The 20,054-nt window shown below is 36.3% G+C and overlaps 3 protein-coding genes across 4 annotated transcripts; 2 read left to right on the top strand and 1 right to left on the bottom strand.

The window, feature by feature from the left end:
- The first annotated feature begins 546 nt into the window (after positions 1-546).
- LOC116175085 (farnesyl pyrophosphate synthase-like) lies at positions 547-6,379 on the top strand. Its single transcript, XM_031493159.1, has 3 exons — positions 547-564; positions 4,901-5,350; positions 5,401-6,379. The coding sequence occupies exons 2-3, from the start codon at positions 4,994-4,996 to the stop codon at positions 5,740-5,742; spliced, it is 699 nt and encodes a 232-aa protein (XP_031349019.1). The 5' UTR covers positions 547-564; positions 4,901-4,993; the 3' UTR covers positions 5,743-6,379.
- A 3,039-nt stretch (positions 6,380-9,418) lies between these two features.
- On the top strand, positions 9,419-10,045 carry LOC116174369. The gene is made up of 3 exons (XM_031492282.1): positions 9,419-9,591; positions 9,692-9,826; positions 9,882-10,045. The coding sequence occupies exons 1-3, from the start codon at positions 9,444-9,446 to the stop codon at positions 9,992-9,994; spliced, it is 396 nt and encodes a 131-aa protein (XP_031348142.1). The 5' UTR covers positions 9,419-9,443; the 3' UTR covers positions 9,995-10,045.
- A 1,055-nt stretch (positions 10,046-11,100) lies between these two features.
- Positions 11,101-18,967, bottom strand: LOC116175203 (farnesyl diphosphate synthase 2-like). Of its 2 annotated transcripts, none has more exons than XM_031493337.1 (5): positions 18,894-18,967; positions 18,735-18,842; positions 15,583-15,874; positions 15,099-15,533; positions 11,101-11,706 (listed from the first exon to the last, which is right to left on the bottom strand). In XM_031493337.1, exons 1-5 carry the CDS (start codon positions 18,950-18,952, stop codon positions 11,371-11,373), a joined length of 1,230 nt encoding a protein of 409 aa, XP_031349197.1. In that variant the 5' UTR covers positions 18,953-18,967; the 3' UTR covers positions 11,101-11,370. The 2 variants fall into 2 exon arrangements, with proteins under 2 accessions (XP_031349197.1, XP_031349199.1); XM_031493339.1 differs by lacking the exon at positions 11,101-11,706 and adding an exon at positions 13,663-13,800.
- Positions 18,968-20,054: the final 1,087 nt, after the last annotated feature.

Below are 20,054 nucleotides of genomic sequence, written 5' to 3'. Positions count from 1 at the left end.
GTGTATTTGTGTTTGGTGTAATAGTTTTATATCTGTAAGTCCTCTACCTCCTTCCGAACGAGGAAGGTAAAGTCGTATAGTGGAGGAGTGAGGGTGATGTATATGGTGTTTTGTTAATAGTGTACGTGTGTTTCTCTGTATTTGTTCTAAATCTGTATTTGTCCAACGTATAATCCCGAAAGAGTATGTAAGCACTGGTATGGCATAAGTGTTAATAGCTTTGATTGTATTTCTACCGTGTAATTTTGTTTTAAGTATACTGCGTACTCTTTGTAGGTATTGTGTGATAAGTGTTTGTTTTATACTCGTATGTTTAATATGTGTATTTTGCTGAAAACCAAGATACTTATAAGTTTCATTCTCGTCCATGGAATTTATTAAATTACCCTGTTCTAGCTCATAATCTAAAAGTTGTCTTTTACCAGCTGTGATGTGTTGTGTTTTACATTTATCAATTCCAAAGTCCATTTGTATGTCACGTGAGAATGTTTCGGTAATGTGTAGAAGGTGATTAAGTTTTATGCTTGTGGAAGAGTATAATTTAAGATCGTCCATGTAAAACAGGTGTGTAATGTTGTGATGTATTTCGTGGTTGTGTTTAATATTGTACCCAAAGTTAGTAGTGTTTAACAAATATGAAAGTGGATTAAGAGCAAGACAAAACCAAAGCGGACTTAAAGAATCGCCTTGAAAAATGCCTCTTTTAATTTGTATTGGGTCAGTAATAAGTTTTGTGTCGTTTAGTGTAAGTGTTAACGTAGTGTTCCAACATGACATTATGTAATTGAGGAATTGTGTAATATTGTTGCTGACTTTGTATATTGAGAGTACTTGTTGTAACCAAGAGTGTGGTACTGAATCGAATGCTTTTTTGTAATCAATGTATGCAGTGTGTATGTTTCGTTTGTTATGTCTGGATTGTTCAAGTATTACAGAGTCTATAATGAGTTGCTCTTTACAGCCTCTGGAACACTTGGTACACCCTTTTTGTTCTTCGTATAAAATGTTGTTATCAGTACAGTGTTGGTATATTTTGTTTGTAATGCATGATGTAAGGATTTTGTATATTGTAGGAAGGCATGTAATTGGTCTATATTTAGATGGGTCTTGTGTATTGTTGTCTTTTGGGAGCATGTAAGTGATACCTTGTGTAAAGAATGCAGGAGTGCGATCTGGTGAATTAAGAAGTTCAGTAAATTGTTGCGCAAGGTAAGAGTGAGTGTAGGTAAAATATTTCCACCAAAAGTTGTGAATGTTATCAATGCCTGGACTTTTCCAGTTATGTAAGTGATTAATAGTTTGAATGATGTCTGTTGTAGTGATGTTTGTGTTATTCATAGGAGTAATGTATTCAGTGCGTGTGGTTTCTGTGGTAATCCACGGGGCGTGTGGATTGTGTTTAATGTCTTTGGTCCATAAGTCAAACCAGTATTGCTGAAGTGAGTGTAGAGATGGTGGAATGAGTGCTGTTTTGTGTTAGTGATCTGTAAAATAGTTTTTCGTTATGTTTAAATTGTGTGTTATGGCGCTTTCTGTCTGCAGTTTCCCTATAGCGTTTTAAACGGTTTGTGTATATTGATAGTTTTTGTGTGAGTGTATCTCTATGTTTGTTATAGTTTGTATTTTGTTCTCGTATGGTGTGATTGTTTAGTTTTGTAGTTATGTGTTGTACTTGTCGTGTTAATTTTGAAGAACGAGTTCCTTGTATGTATTGTGTAATTCGACCCAAGTCACGTCTGATGTCATCGATGCGATTAATCAGGCGTTTTTCCCAAGCCGGGGGTGAGCGCTTTTTTGTTGTGTGGTGTTCTTTGTTTGTTGTTATTCTTGAACCGTTACATCTAGAAACTGCAACCGCACCGCAATACACAACAAAGTGTAGTTGATGTAAGCTTGTGTTATCGTTAATGTAATTTGGTAAAATGTGATCATTTAGTGTTTTTGAGAGTGTGCGTAATTTTGTAGTGTGACTTTGTTTAGGTATTCGTGCTCTTTGTGTTGGGTCAGTGTTTGAGAATTCTAACAATGCATTGTCAAATTCTTTTTGAAGGGATGTGAGTGTTTGGTTTATGTGATTATTTGTATCTATCGATTGCTGGGGTGTCGCAAATATCTGTATTTCAGAGTTGTTTAGAACGGGTGTATTATCTTGTACGATGAGTGTGTTGTTTGTGTTGAGTAGTGCTTCAATTTCGTGCCTGATTTGTTCCTGTGTGTCTAATGTAAGGAGTGTATTTTTAATGATAACTCTACGTTGGTCTGCAATGCGTTGTTCTGTTAAGTGTGCTAAATGTGGGTATTGTGTAATGAACGCGTGATATAGTTTACCTCTGTATGCTGTCCTGTCCGTTTCCATCTTCGTGATCTCCAGATACGTACCGAAAATGAAGCGATTCATCCCTTCGTCCCATTTCATACGTCTTTTGGAGGTATCCTTTGCGCTGGTCCCATCCACAAGCGGTTGAGAAGCAGGCACAAAGGTCTCTTCATGGCGGTTATTATTATTATTATTATTATTATTATTATTCCGTTTTTTACGCACTTATTGAGCTAGTGCATGCAGACTCATCGATTAGGCAAACCCAAAAAGTGGATGCAACCGTCCATAAGTCTCATAAGCGAGCCGAAGTCTTTTAGACCTTAGGAAAACAGGTTTTAATTATGAATGAGGAATTGACAGTATCTGTGTTGATAAAGGCTTGACCGAATGATGACACCGATATCTCAGTGTTGCATTGTACCCTTTGTGTTATTATGGGTAAACTTTTTGTTATTGTTGATAAACAGTGCATTGCATCATTGTTTTTGTACATTGACATTTACATTTATTCAAACCTTCTCTTTCTTATTTCTTTGGCCGAAAAGGTGTTTAAAAAAAAGGATATTTTATCTACGTATTGTACTCATGAAAAGAAGCAAAAAGGTCTTAATAAACATAGGCCCACAAATGAACTGTTTCAGAGATAAGCGTAGATTTTGTATTATTGCCTTCATTAAATTACATTATTTAAAAAAAAGCATTTTGACATTGTAGGTATCACCGAAACCTGGTTAATAATTCTTCAGGTTACCCTAAATTAGAATGGATCTCACGTGAAAATGAGGAGGTCACGTGGCGCTGTTTCATAAAAACAATTTTGAATTCGTTACAATAAGTGAGGATTTAATCATAAGTGATGTTTGTGAGAAGGTATGCTAACTGAATCCTGAGTATAATAACAGGCTACAGCAATACATTTCATCTAAAATATACGAGTACCTTATAATTCATCAAATTGAACTCATTCTTGTGGAGTTTTTTTTTAATTAAAATTAATTGATAACTATTTTTTCTAATCCCAATATCAGTGAGTTCATCAAATATAAAATACATGCAATACAAACGGCTTTTTCCCATAGATGGTTTCCTTTAGGAATATACAATCCAAATTTTCCTATAATTTTTTAACTCACACTCACAGATCGTGGTCCTGCCACAAGAGCGAGGACACGGTTACTACGCCAAGCGCTCACACTTCGCCCTGTCAACAGCTCCGGTGAGTCCGAACGAGACAACATCCCAAATTGAGACAGAGACAAAGGGGACAGCGATTGGAACAAACGCACCCCCAATCGCCCACATAGCCAGCCAATGGGTGAGATTTGCAAGAAATATCTTCCCTACCCAGCCTGGGTCACACCCACCCAGACTTCCGTAGACAGCAAATGAGATTTGATCGACTTATGAAACCTACTCAGAACACACGAGCCGAAATTGATGAAGAAAGTTCCAGCAAATGTGTTAATTTAAAAAAAGACGGAGATCTGGGATTCCCATATGTCCATTACGGCGCGCTGATAAGATTCTGGGAAATTGAAGAAATCCAAACCTAACACGCAGTCCTATCGCAGGAACAGGACCACAGCTTTACCGTAAAGCTGCGGCTGAAAGATGAAGAAAAAGCAACCGTTCGCCATACCATACATACCTTTAGTGGTGCCAAATAAAAGTTTTGAATAAAATGGGAGGGGGGTGCGTGAACACACATTCTAACCTTCATTGTACCTATTGTAACAAACGGTCTCATCGAAATAGGTTGATTTGCACAAACCGGGGGGAATTTTCTCTACCAACTACAAAATGAATGGTCTGGCCCAGACATATCTATTAACGTATCCTTATTATGACGTTATTTTGTCCTAGTTATAATTAAAATGTGTTTGTTATCTTAGCTAAGCGATTTTAACACAATTCCTTTGCACCTTTATGCCTTATTCAGATCGATCTTTCGCAGTTGTTTTCCAGGATGTCGTCACAGATCATGCAAGTATCAACTATTATTAGTGATATGTAAAAACTTTTTAAGCTTTTTAAATGGCCAGCGTTTTCATATAAAACAATACTCTTATAGAAACGTTCATACCAAATTTCATGGTAATCTCATCATTGGAAAGAGACTTTAGTACCACTAATAATGTTTAATATATGCCGCCATCTTGGAAAACGGCGTCCATATTACATTTTTAAGTGGCGAGCATTTATTTATAAAACAGTATCTTTAAGGGACCATTCAAACCACATTTCATGCTTGTATCATCTGAAAGATACTTGCCATTATCTGCCCACTAGTATGCATTCCTGTTAATTTAAATTTTTCTGTACATGAAAATTTCGTTACACCGTTCAATAAGCAGTGTCAAATAGAATGCACGCAACTCATATATTGGGGAACTAATTGAATATTTCTCAAAAAAAACAGGCCCCATTTCTTACGGATACGTTCATACACTAAAACACATAAAATTACATACTTTGGTGAACTACTAATAATACGGGCAATAACGAATACCAATATCTAAACCTCATAATTTCAAGTATAAGTATCCAATCGCAACTAAAAATGATTATGTTAATTTTTAGCTAAATGGATTTTATTTGATCATCGACGATATTCAGGACGGTTCACTACAAAGAAGAGGATCGCCTTGTTGGTACCTACTTGAAGGTATTGGAATGAATGCCATACTCGATGGATTCACGTTACAGAATTTCATCTTTCAAGTATTAAAAAAGTTTTTTTCACATCACAAGTGCTACGTTCAGGCAATGGAAGTATTTCACTTGGCATCTGTTATGAGTGTGTTAGGTCAAACGTTGGACACCGAACGCCCTACACAAAAAAATGGAATATGTGATCTAAACTTCTTTTCTTCGAGTAGATACAACGCAATTGCGAAGTATAAAACTAGCTATTACACAGTCCTGCTGCCAGTTATGTTAGCTATGCATTTAGCAGACAAAGTTGATTTAAACGTTATTAAATCCGATTTGGCCGTTTTGAATGAACTGGGTTTCTTCTTTCAAGTCCAAGTATGTGCGATCGTTCCCTTTTGTTTAAATATTTACCTTTTCTTTTGTAGAACGATTTCTTGGACTGTTTTGATGATTCTTCGATCACTGGTAAATTAGGAACGGACATAGAGGAAGCGAAGTGTACGTGGTTAATGGTTACAGCGTTAAAACGAGCTAATGCGTCACAAAGAAAGGTACTGGAAGAAAATTATGGAAAAAAGGATAAGGATAGTGTAGTAAAAGTTCGGAAAATGTACGAAGAGTTGAAGATCCCTGACGCTTATTACCAATTAGAAAATTACAGTTTAAATTTATTTAGACGACGTACACATGAAGCGATCCTGTCAGATATCTTATTTGAAAAACTTACTAAACTCTTCTGTAAGAAGCTAACTGATTATGGAGTATAACGTTAATACTCCCTAAAATGTGTTCGTTCATTTGTAACAATTGTTTATTTAAGAACTATTTATTTTTAAATAACTAGATTTTTAAACCATGTTTAAGAAAGTAATGTTTATAAATTATACATTTTTATTTCAAAAAATACTACAAACTATGGGAATAAGGAAATAACTTAAAATGTGGAATTTATTAGCTACTGTTCGAGAACGAAACGAATCCAATGCAAATCTTAGGACAGCGTCCTTTCTAAGCTAATCGCAGACCCGATTGTTCATTATCTAGACTTCGTCTAGACGACACCGATGAAGCTCGCCAGTTTCCTATCTTGGTAAAATCCCACACGCTCTAAATGCGGGCGTTTATGGCTAATAAACTGACTCAAGCCTACTATCTGTACGAGGATATTTTAAGAAACAATAGTTATTTATTATACAAGACGATAAATGGATATTTTCACCATTGAGTGAATTAACTTTCACGAGATGGTTAGTTTCCCTTTATCGCCGTGTATAATACAAAACTTTATTTTTACAGAATAGGACAAAATTAAGTAGATATACATGCAGTGCGAATAATAAAACTTTTAGCATGACATAAGTGAAAATAAAAAAATTGACAATTATTATTTTAGTTAATTTTATAGCAGAAGCCATATAAATCATTGTAAAGCTTCTGACAATTCTGAATTTAATTTAGGGACGTCAAAAATAGTAAGCTTAAGTTTTTCCGTCATGATCGTTTCTATGTTTGTTATATCAGTTATATGTTCTGGACGTCAGTTTATATCGTGTTTTTGAAATAAGAATGACAGATGTCATTAGAATGCACAATCATTTGTTTCACTTTATCTACCCTTACGGTTAAAGTGATCACTTTATCTATCCTGTCTATTAATATCCTATTTGGATTTGAATCTTTTTTTGACTGCATGCAGATATATGGCCATTCTTTAAGACTGTGAAATACTTATTGATGTATCCACATATTGTTTCAGAATTATGTAAGTATATCTAAGTACAGAAGATGACAGAAACATCCTCACAGAGCGAAATCCTTACAAACGAGTTGGTCGATGAATTATATTATTCTCGCTATAGGAGACAACGTCGCCACGTCATACTTGACTGAAAAAAGACAGTGAGCATTTGAAGGAAACAACATGAGTTATTGAAAGAGATAATATGGTAGAAACATAGACAGAACATAAACGAATCACCAATACGTTTTGTTTTTGTGTATGAATTGCAAGGCCGTGTGGCGTACTCGAGTGAAAGCTCAATTCCGATACTTAGGGTTCCCGATTCCAGGTTCGGGCATGGATGTTTGTAAATGTATAGTGGGTTGGGTTGGTAGATCAGCCTTGGGTGAAATCCCGCACACTTAAAAATAAAAGCGATAAATAAAATAAACAAAATAATGAGCGGTCTCCCCCCTCACCAGCACATACGCCGCCACCATTGCAGGCATTTAAGGTACCATCCCCTAACCGACCGGCACCGCCACCACCGAAAGAGACGAAAAGACGGAAGATGAATGTACACCGGTATGGAAACCACCACGACCATCCATACGTCATATTCGTACTTAAATATCGCCGCTTCTACATCTTCCACTGTCGCCGCCACGCCGCGACAGCAATAAGCTACCCAGAAGATAATCCAGTCATCGATGTCGATGAGATACGAAACTTCATTAAGTTACCTTGCAAACCCCGTGAAGGCACCGGCATCAAAACCAAATTGGGCGATTTTACCAGCAACCTCGTAGTGACCTACCGCAGTCCACGCAACAACCTCGTCCCGCAAGACCTCAACGACATTGTGGTACTTGTAGACCACACCGTCCTTGCAGGAGACTTAAACGCGAAACAGCCCAGGTGGGGCTCCGCGACGATCAATACCTCCGGACGATCATTGAAGGATCGGATACGATGTCATGGCTCCCGACCACCCACCGGTGGGACCTGAGGCTCTAACCAGACATCCTCGACGTTACATCATAATGACTCTCCACACAAATCCGTGCGTCACAGTACCCCCGAGTATCAGGAAGATCACGAATAGGAAAAAATTTAATGAAAATCTCCAGCGAAATATCTCATTCGGAAATCCGGACATCCGCATCCCGGCCGACCTAGAGGAAAGGGTACATCTACTGTCGACCAAGCTACAACAGACCTTAGCCGCGGTAACCAAGTCAGTCCCGGCCACGAAGGCGACCAGCTCGCTCAGTATCTCAAGAAAGAAATCAGAGAGAAAAGGAGACTTGTTCGGAGATGGCAACTCAGCCGAGATCCGGACATCAGGATTCGGCAGACAGGTCAACGCCAAGCAAGCCGCCCTCAAAATCGCCATCCAGGACTATAACAACGTGTCCTGAAACGAGCACGTTGAGGGAACCATGACCCGATGCGAAAACGTTTGCCAAATCGTCTCCATAAAACCGCCGGCTTATTTTCTGAGAGGGCCCAATGGCAACTGCTACGACTCAAGGGAGAAGGGAGAACTCTTCGCGAGAACTTCACCACTTCCGAGAAACACAATTGACAAGTCGAAGAAGAACTCCAGACACTCCTCGCTGCTCCGGCGGAAAATAATCTTACATTCGCCATTCTTTAACAAACACCTCGTAACCAGGAACTGACGGCATAACCTACCGAACGCTGTAGAACATTTCTCGCCCAAAACCCAACTATATCAGGAGAGTGTTTAACCTTGCAATAGTGGTAGGACACTTCCCAACTATATCGAAGAAGGCTCTCGCAGAACCCCATAGCTGCAGACCCATATCCCTCCTACCAGCTCTGGGGAAGATTTTCGAAAAGGCTAATGATATTTACGTCACATGTTATGCCAAGCATTATAAATTACCAATTACGCCTTGGTCCAATAAATTTCACCAACACTGGCTAATTTCTACTATAAATGACCTTGGTTTATTCTCTATTCTGTCGGGTTTACCTATATGTATTAACAATGCGGAAAACATCTCACTCATGTTTATCGACAAATAATTAAAAGCAATCACGATAAAAGAGATAAGCAAGCACATATTTTATCCATTTGAAGTACTGACATCCAGCAATTGTTTCCATACACAAGACTATCAAAAGATAAGTAATTGTATATTGTTTATAAGTAATTGATACAGGATATTTTCCAGTTAACTACAAAATCAAACACGACGGTCATATTGGAACATGTAATTGATATTCTCCTAACATTGCCACCCCATGAACATAATATATTAGTTACAAGTGCTAATCGTTGATACTTTACCATTTCCAATTAAAAAATACCGCAAACAACTTAGGTCGAGGATGTAGCTATTGGTCGACCATTTGTATATATCTGCTAGAAGCTGGAAAAACAATTTCGTTGTAAAAAAGGAAACATTCGCTGTTTTCTTTGCCGAAAACATGCCTAATATGTCCTTGACCAACAACACTTTTTAGTCTCTTTAGAGCCTGCATTGTATAATTGTGTAGCAATAATTTCGTGAATTTCTTTGGCATCACGTATTATTTCTACAAATTTGGTCCACAGTGCAGTTTTCACTCATGCAGAAGGAACCAGGATAACACAAATATTGGGAAATATAGGCTTATTTTTCACCTGAGTGCTTTGATTACAACAGTGATTTCACAACTTATTTTTTTTAACGATATCTTAGCCATGTAAGAGCTCCTTTCAATTATATCTAATCTATGCAACTCCTGAAAACATATAAAATTGATGTCGGTTCTATAATAAACAATCGAATTGCGCTTTTCCGTATCGCAATGTATTTCAAGGTTTTGTTTGTAGTGGCTACCGTCTGCGTTGCTGCTTACTCTCAAGAGATAGGAGAACAAGGTAAAAGTAGCTGTACTAGTGAACACATATTCATTTATTCAAAGATGGATGTATGAATCAGTCTAAATTGATAGGATCTTGTATGTAACTCTTATTTTAGAGCCCGTGAATGAGTGCCATAGCTGTATCAGTAAAATACCAGGAGACGAATGTCACGCGGGAGGGAGAGGAATTGAAATGAAATCATGTGGAGTAGGAACCATTCGTTGTGTGACAATTACCGGCGGTATAAATGGTAAGTACCTAATCACTTTTATTGATTTGAAGAAAACTATTGCTTTCCATTTAAGGTACAATGGGTATGGTAAGAGCATGTTCACCATATGAAGACTGTAGCACCTTCTCTGGATTTAGTGTTTGCATAGTTTGCAATTGGGATGGCTGTAATGAACATAGATTATAAGTTTGAAGATGTGCTCTGCTTTAAGGTTTAAATACATTTCGTTTTACATAATTGTTATTCGAAATTACCCAGTGATGGCTCATTTGCCTTGTGTTTCCACTGTTCTTTCACCTAATTTTTAGACACGTGTAGTCGTAAATTTTTATGGGACGACGATTCGTTTCACTATCTACCACAATATCTTATCTAATCTCAACAAAATTCAATAGGCCTAGCCTAGGGTATTAAACTAGCTTGACATTTAAAAAAAAATTATCAAAGTCCTCGTATGGGATCGAAGGGACTTCCGCACATTTTTGTGTGACAGATCAGTATTCTATTAGCCAGTTTTGACTCCACCATCAATAAGATTCCATATTCAAAGATTCAAGAAAATCCGAAAAAAATGGTACCTATCTATTCAATGAAATGCGAAGTCAAAATAACTTAAAAACCATAAATGGTAGATACGACATGTGGGTATCAAAAGACCTGAAATTTTACGTAGAATCCAAAAATGCAATAAAAAAATAGAGGTTGCCGAAGTTACTATCTACTTACGGTATTTCCGGAAGTGTGGCCATTAAAAAAATATTTTACATCTATTTGGCCTTCGGAGTAACTGCTAAGTACAAATCTTCAAAAACCTACCTATTTCACTATAAATATGTGTGGTATTATTAATACCACCGGTAGGCAGCTCAGTAAGAAAAGAATAAATTTTTAATGATTCTTACCTTGCGAACTTTTCTTCATTTCCCCTTATAATCTGAAAATTAAAACCTGAAACAAATACACATATACTTAAATCTCGTTGGAAGGATCACAGCAACTAAAAAAAGTGTTGAGGTGCACGACTGAAAATTTACATAGATATCCAGGACCCATGGCTACGTATAGATCAAAGTATGTGCAAAGTATCAGAAGTTAAAATAGAAGGAGTATATGACAAAATCGGGTGCGAAGTGCTTATGAAAAAATCAGAAGTTAACGGTTTTGGAGATAGTTGATTGTTAACGACACTCGGTCAAAAGTTGGTGTAATATCAGTGTAAAAGGGCACATTTAACAGAAAAACCATCATATCATTTTAAAGGAGCTTGGTTATATAGAAGAACACAAGGTGTATCATTAAAAAAAAGTTATTTATTCCAAATGATTATGAAAATTTAGCTATGGGCAAGCACTTTTATTTGAAATATTAGTTTACTGGTTAAATCTGCAGATCCAATATTCCATACCTTTAGGGACTGTATACTATATAATAGTACATATGTTTACCTGTCTACATCGATCCTATATGGTTTTTCAAACACATACACGTACACTATGTGAAAGCAATGAATGGTTTTATTACGTTGATGAAAAAAACAACTTCAATTGAATATGTGATGGAACTTATGAAGTCTTTTTGCCAATACTATTCAATATCTTGTAGAATACTTCACGCGTTGCGTTAATTGGCACTTCTTCAATATATGTACGTATACGTGTTTTAAATTCATCTTCGTACACTTTATATTGCTTACGCAGTTGAAGAGTTTCATACAGATTACGAACGGCTTTGACACTTTCAGGATTTTTTTTACCATAATGTTCTTCTAAAATATGTCTTTGTGATGAGGATGACCGTTCCATGGCATCTACAATTAGCCAAGTACATTTGCCCCCTTCAATATCTGACCCCTTCTTGCCCGTTATGGTTGGATCTTCAAAACAATCAAAATAGTCGTTCTAGAAATAAGAGATACTATTAACACGAATAAAAATAACAAAGATAAGTAACTGCAAGAGTATAAGAATTAAAAGTCATGTGCATTCGATTGTATTGTTAGCAATATTACGGTTTAGGGCAATTTTCCGAAAACTAAATTACTTTTTGCGAGTTGGATAGATCAATTTCGTGACCACGATCGTTTCAACTATCCTTAATTTAATATCAAATATACACGGCAAAAGTTTTTATAAAAATTAATCTTTTATCTAATCAGATTTTCTTCCTTAAAATCTTCATGGAAAAACTATATTTTCAGCAGTACGGTTAACGCTTCCGTAGCCCAAAAAATCGCGTTTAACTATCCCTAAGTCCCCATCTTGTGAATTCATTAAGGCCCCTTTCAAAATGACGTCTACTTTCTTTAAAAACCAATAGGACTCGCTTTACGTCTAATCTTTACCTCTAAAAATCTCTGAAACTTAAACTATTAATTGGTTTTGTAATGTGTAGTAGCTAGGGGTGTGAAAACAGTGGAGGAAGGAGGCGCAAGTGCATTTGCAAGGCAGACAACCGCTTATTTCTAGAAATCCAAGATAAAAAAAACCAGGATTTCTCAAACTGTGGTGTAGCGGGTGTCGTTAACTTGGTGAGAAGGCGCACTAATCTGTAATAAAAATAAGTAGATAAAAAACCCTGTGTTCTGTATTGTAAAGTTCATTGCTCTATTTAGCGTTTAAAGAATCAACAGCAGAAGATCCTATTTCATAAAGATAGAACGTAGCAGAAAGTCTGGATTGCAAGGCTCCTCTGAAGTGAATTCATTTCTCTAAACGGAGTATGTAAAACTGCGTAACCTTTTCCGAAATATAGCAATTTGAAGTAGAAAGAGAATAATGAAATTGTCTCATTCTACTATATTTAGGTATAAGTTTTTTTTATATCTCCTGGAGTTTTTGAGATATTTCGTTCAAACTTTTTTCTGCAATCTTCCAGTAATACGTCATGTAGGTATACAGGGTCATTCTTGACGAGGGTCAGTTAGAAAGATATGGAAAACCTTAGAAAATGAAGATAAACTGATAAGTTCTTTAAGGGTTTTGGTACATGATGAATTGAACTAAAATATTTTCAAGATGGCGCCACTTCCGGTATTTTTTCTACATTTTCGGATTCTACGTCAAATTTGGAGTACAACGACACGCATAGTTGACCCTTTGCTCCAAGGGCTTCGTCGATATTCAAGTTTTAATGTCAAAAATTGAATTTGCAGGGGTAATTTTAAAAATTTATTATTCGAAAACGGTGAGAGATATTGCAACACAGTTTTCACTGATTTATTAAAGAAAGATCAAATTTTCATGGTATGCGTACCAGCCTAAGAAAGTGAGACTACGTCACTTTTTCAAAGCTCTCAACTTTTAAACTTTTAAATATCCATAACTCCATTTTTTCAAATGACACCCCCCATTTTGTTCTTCGCCCTTGTTTTCCTTTTTCTCAGACCTTTAATTTGATACAAAATGTCAAAAGCTCCTTCAAACGGTTTCCGAGATATTCCATGTTTTAGTTACTTCTTGTGGCAAATTGATAAAAAAATTAAGTCGCTTGATGTTATTCTTTTGTTTTTATTATGATAATGTTTAAACGTCAAATTTTTGCTGCTTGAACTTATACTTCTCGTCAATAATGGCTCGTTTGGGTTACACTAATGAAGATTTTTTAAATTTAATATTAATACACGGTGAATATAATCGAATAGCGGCCAGGACTTGCCGTCTTTTTTCCGAAAGATACCCTGACAAGGCGCAACCCACAGAGGCTATAATTCGCAAATTAATACAAAATTTCAGGAATAACGGTACGTTTCAAACAAAAATACAAAAAAAGGAAGCCTGTGGTAGACCCTGAAGAACAAGAAATAACTGTAAGATACGCCAGTACAGAGAATTCTTTGTGCACTCGTGTCTGATATGTCAATTTCTCTTTGGATATCATTAAGCGATGCAGTTGGATTTGCAGCAAAATACGGCAGTACAGCTGTTATTTCTTGTCCTTTAGAGTCTACCGCAGGCTTCCTTTTTTGTATTTTTGTTTGTAACATACCGTTATTCCTGCAAATTTGACGTTTAAACATTATCATAATAAAAACAAAAGAATTACATCAAGCGAATTAATTTTTTATTAATTTGCTACAAGAAGTAACTAAAACATGGAATATCTCGGAAACCGTTTGAAGCAGCTTTTGACATTTTGTATCAAATTAAAGGTCTAGGAAAAAAAACAAGGGTGAAGAACAAAATGGGGGTGCCATTTGAAAAAATGGAGTTATGGATATTTAAATGTTTAAAAGTTGAGAGCTTTGAAAAAGTGGCGTAGTCTCACTTTCTTAGAGTGTTACGCAAACCATAAGAAAATTCGATCTTTCTTTAATAAATCAGTGAAAACTGTGTTGCAATATCTCTCACCGTTTTCGAATAATAAATTTTTAAAATTACCCCTGCAAATTCAATTTTTGACATAAAAACTTGAATATCGGCGAAACCCTTGGAGCAAAGGGTCAACTATGGGGTATCGTTGTACTCCAAATTTGACGTAGAATCCGAAAATGTAGAAAAAAATAGGGGGTCCCTATTTAAAATAACAAAGTTGATGGCTACTTCCGGTATTTCCGGAAGTGGCGCCATCTTGAAAATATTTTAGTTCAATTCATCATGTGCCAAAACCCTTAAAGGACTTATCAGCTTAGTTTCATTTTCAAAGGTTTTCCATATCTTTCTAACTGACGCTCGTCAAGAATGACCCTGTATACAGTGATATTCATGTAGAAGTAGACAGGGATTTCCTATAGGAATTTCCTACGTCTACTTTTAAATGATCAAAAGTCTTCTGAAGGACGCCAACTAACCAAAATAACTACCTACAACAAATGAAGATCTGTCTGTCATATTAATTAATTTGAATATTATCGCTTTGACTTCCGTATTCTAATTTACGTTCGTGTGCGATGTATTCAACTAAAGAATAAGTTGATACTTCCAATTGGTATAGTGCCGGTAAACGTCAAAGGAGCTTAAGAGATTTATTTTCTGTGAAGCCAAAGCAACAATATACAAATTAATAATTAATATGACAGCCAGATCTTTATTTGTTTGAAGAAGTTATTTTCGTTGCATAAAATTAGGCGTCCTTCAGAAAACTTTTTACTATTTGAATTTCCTATGTCTACTTCTACATGAATATCACTGTATAAAATCATTATGGTGCGACATTTTATTTCCCTACTCAACTGCATTTGAACAATGACTATTACTACTAAATTCAATGTCTGCGTTTAGTCCGCACGATCTGTATGCAAACGCTCTTGCGTCAACATTTCCAAAAACGTACCTAATAAACAACATGAACATACCTGCACTTGAATGTAATGTCCCATTTCTCCGAGAATTTTACTACCTTTATTGTATAGTAGTTCATCATTTCTTCCAGTTAGATGCAGAGCAAATGTTATGGGAGCTTGGCACGGGGTGGCGGTCTTGTATTTCATGATTGTGGTGTATGTCCTGTTATTCAGTAAATTAACTACCCTGTTTCCTGTATAAATTTCATCGATTATCTGCCCAAGTATGGTCTCTTTTTGTAACTTTTTAAATGATTCAAGTATTTGAACATAATGATTATGGTTGTGGAAGTACTTTTTCAGAATTGTACAAATTGCACTTGCAAGCCAGGTTGCATCGTTTATTGCTGTACTGCCTACGTCCTCTAATAAATACCAACAGGGCATCCCACGACGAGTTTTCGACGAATCTATCATATCATCCGTAAGGACAAAGGAGGTGTGCAACTATAACAAACGTTAAATTAATATGTGAGCTTCAGATTGATCTGCTCACCATCTGTAAGCACCAACTCATGATATTAGCCAAACGAACGTTGTGTTCGGTGAGGTTGTGCTCGTGTTCTATTGATTTATAGAGAAGTAAAGTAGATAGACCAACAAGTTTCTTTCCGTGCGTTAAGTTATGTGTAAGCAGCTGACGTATTCGATCCATGACTATTGTGTCGTCGCACAGTGGACTTTTCGTGAGGTCTTCAGCCAAATAGGGATATACAGAAACAAAATCGTTACGTTCACTTTCGGAGAACCAATGCGCAGTTGCATTGCTTGCATTTGTTGAAATTATTCTGCAAATTATGGTGCAAAATGTATCGTGCTATAGATCTAAAATCGAAAACGAGATAGCCAAGGACGTTAATTAGGTCATTTAAACATATCAAATATTATAAGATTATATGTTTGTGCTTCCTTTGAGCTGCTCTGAGTGTCACATGGACAGTATCCGAAGAGTGCATTCAAGAAAAACAATGAAAAGAAGGAAAAAGGTAAATTGAGGATGGGAACTTGGAACGTCAGAAAAGCTTGAAAATCTACAACAAGAAATGATTAAAAACAGACTGGATTTGATTCGAGTAAGTGAAACAAGATGGAAGGGACCGGGACAGGAAAATTGTGACGATGCAAAGTTCTTTTGTATCAGTGGTAAAAAAATAGAAAAACGGACTGGGACTTATTAATTGTCAGCAAAGAACTTTCTAGGTGTGCGTAACCAAAGTAATTAATGGTTGTGAAGGTTCTAAAGCTTAACGCTGTACGATAGAATATTGTTAGCGATTCACGTCTACATGTCAACACATACTTGAGTATGAGGGAGTAGAAGAGGTCTACGCAAGGATAAAAAATTTAATCGAGGGTGGAAGAGGTGGTTGTTGTAAAATCGTAATGGACGACTGGAATGCATCAGTCGTGGGAAATGGAAGAGATAAGAATGTGGTTGGCATGTATGGACTAGGAAAGAGAAATCGTATCGTAAGAAATATGGGAGACACGGCGCCTTCCGGCAAGACAATTCGTAATTTGGCCAAAAATTTCATTGAATACGGGTCTAAGCTACTCGCCAACGTTCCATTCGACAGCATCCGCGACGCTCCAATGAAATTTGTTGAAGCGGTTAAAGAGACTGTTGCCGAAAATCCAAGTTTGCCGTATCGCCGTCGTTCTCAGGAACTGAACTACCACCTTACGAAGAAGTATGAAGGAAGATCTCCATCTTTTTCCATACAAAATGCAACCTACCCAAAGATTGTTGCAAATGGATAAGCCACGTCGGTCGTCTTGAATATGGAATTCGATCGCAAGAATGATCGATGATTTTTGGGGCGGATTTTTGATGAAGGGCGAAGCTAATTATATACCTTTTGGTGGGGTTAATAAACAAAACTGTAGAAGTTGGGGAACAGAGAATCCAGACGTCAATCACGAAACACCATTGCACGACGAAAGAGTTCAATAAAGACGCGCATTGGAATGGCAAAAGAAGCATTTGTCAGGAAAAGTAGAAAATACTGTGGCACTTGCACATGAATATAAGGAAAATAATAGCGAAGTGTTTTGTATAGAGTGTTATGCTGTACGAATGTGAAACGTGGACCATTTAAAAGAAATGATTGAAGCTATGGAATGTGTATGTGACGAAGAATGCTAGGAATAAGGTGGTCTGACAGGATTAGGGACGAACATGTCCTAGAAAGAATAGAAAAAGAACGATCTTTGTATAAAACACTTTTTCGGACAAGAATTTGGCTTAGGCATGGGCTAAGAAGAGGGAGTAGTTTGCTGATCGGAGGAGGTGTGGAGGGTATAGAGAAAAGACGAAGAAGTAAGACAAATGACGGTGGTAGACGATATGAAAGAGGGGAGAGGATAGACGATTATGAAAAGAAAATGGATAGAAAAGAGGGGAGACGGCAAGTGGATAGCAGAAAACTCTACTATTACTCTATTAATCCCTATCCTTTACAACACTGCATAGTGAAAACAATTATTTATTTACAATAATATAAATATATTATTTTATTGCAATGTTTGGTACTGATTGGCTATAATTATTTTAAATTGTAAAAAAACATTTAAATAACTCCCCATGCAGAGATTTTAAACTAATTTTCAGTGGAAATAAGACGATATTGTTTTGAATCAGTTACTATGCATTCTTTTGAATTGCGATAGAAATTTTAAAACGCATGTAAACGCTGGGATCTTATACCTACCTGTCTGCGGCGTACCATCAATTTGTTTCCCGTGTGTCCTGTTAATTTTATAAACCCGTAGATATGACGGATAAATCGGGAATACACAAAATAAATTGAAAGATTGTCATCACCAAGTATATATTGGGCAAACAAAAAGTCATTTAAAATTCAAACTAGATTTATACTTACACTTTTAGTTTTCAGTTAATGATGACAGCTTGGTTGTCGAAACGTGTATCTACGTTTTATTGTGATTTCTTAGTGTTTTTTTTTTATTTAAGCTTTATTAGGTTTAATTTGACATAATTCAAGTATATCTATAATATTTTCCAAAAAGAGGATAGTCTCAATTTGGCGAGTACCTACAACTCTTTTTTTTTGGTTAATTTTACTATCATAAAATAAATTAGTTGATTAAACCGTATTTATCAGAGCTACTCGCTGTACAGGAAATAAGTTACGTCTCAGTTCAGATATGTTACTTGCTAATTGCTACACTATAGGTAGAAATTCGCGATGCCTTTCCACCAGGGCGCGTTTATTTTGAAGACGCTATCGAAGTGCTGAAGGTCTGAAAAATCGGTTTTTTTTTGCTAATATATCTCGTTTCCATTATAAAACAAGTTATTATTGTTGGTTTTGGAAGACTTTGAAATTCCAGTCAACGGAGTCTAAAGAAACAGACGTTGGAAGAAAACTCAATCGAAAATTAAATGAAATACAGGGCGTTCTATTTAAAATAAGAAAGGTGCTATCCACATCAGGTAAAATCGGAAGTGAAACAATCATGATAATATTTTATTTCGATAGATCATGAGAAAAAAATATTCATTTTCTCGCGCACAATAATTAACATTAAAATATGGATTACTCCTTATATAAGTATTAAACGTATAAAGGAAAAGGCTCGACAGCTAGACAATGTCGCAGGTGAAAATGCAAAGTACATACTCACCCATTTGTTACAGACGATGCGTTGCTAACTTGATTGCCACCTCTCAAAATGAAACCGAGGGTATTATTTATTGCAAATTTATTTTTCAGGACTGTGGCATGCAATTTTCTATAAAACATCGTTAAATGGAACATATCAATTATTATTACCACTACAGACAGTCGACGTAGGTACCTATGTAATGTACAGATGAGAAAGTGCATAAATACGAAGGTCATTTTTATTGCATTTTTGGACTTTTGCCTTGTTGCCACGTTCGCGCAAGTCATGCGTCAAAATTGGCATCGTTGAAAAGTAACTAGGAGCCAAATTCAGAGTCCTTCCTAATTTCAAACTCACACTTAGATCCTACTAATTTCAACCTAACCTCTGACATTGGTATTCGGAAACAAATTAGACTGAATGAGTGACTAAACTCTTACTAACTAGTGAGTAAGAGATGAGTGCGATGTAAGTCAGCTTTGGACTACCCTTAAGTGTCACTAATTTAAAATAACCTGGTTATGTCAAATGTGTTTCCTGTGTTTGTTAGAATATTTTATTGCAAAGTAGTTTTTAAGTGTGTTGTTATAGACATTATCTTAGTAAGTAATGAAGGACACGGACACACTTTTTTTCGTTGTGACACGGACACAGCATCGGTCTTCTTACATTCGACGATGTTAATATACCGGGTCACAATTTCTTTTAAGAAATTCACTGATTTCGCAATCCTTGCAACCATCGGAGGTATTGGAAATAATAACCGTACAATGCCATATGTAAAACACAAATAACCGTTATTCATACGGCATCACTTGCTCCACTCGCTTGCGAGCTTGCTCGTGTCGTAGCATGCGTGTAATACCATCACGGGCGATGTGCGATAAATTTAGATTCGAATTAACAACACCCTTGCGCACTGTTAAGTAAGTACCGTATCGACAGTATCCGCGACTTTTCCTGAATCTACCGATTGCAGTCAAGTACGGGACAATCATCACTTGATGCGACACCAATTGTCTTCTTTTCTGCTCGACTAACCAGTAACTTCAAACCCATACAAAACATAAGCATTTCCAAAGCTAAAAATCTTCTCATCTCCGGTCATAAATGGTTTTTTATTGGCGTTCATAGTTATGACGATAAGAACAAAATTAATAAACCCCAATAACAGAAACTAATAAGAATAATAACAACTTTAGGAACAAGAAAGACTAACAAAGACTATGAGATTTGCGAAAACGTCAGAAATAAGTTTAAATTAAATATCTGTTTATGCTGAAGTTAGCGTTTCCAGAGCGGTTTCTTAGTTACTTGGTAAAATTTTCACTACCAATC

This window comes from Photinus pyralis, unplaced genomic scaffold, assembly GCF_008802855.1.
Source record: "Photinus pyralis isolate 1611_PpyrPB1 unplaced genomic scaffold, Ppyr1.3 Ppyr1.4_LG6, whole genome shotgun sequence".
NCBI classification, from domain to species: Eukaryota; Metazoa; Arthropoda; class Insecta; order Coleoptera; family Lampyridae; genus Photinus; species Photinus pyralis.
The sequence above is the reverse complement of the archived record's forward strand: the minus strand, read 5'-3'. Positions and strand labels throughout refer to the sequence as shown.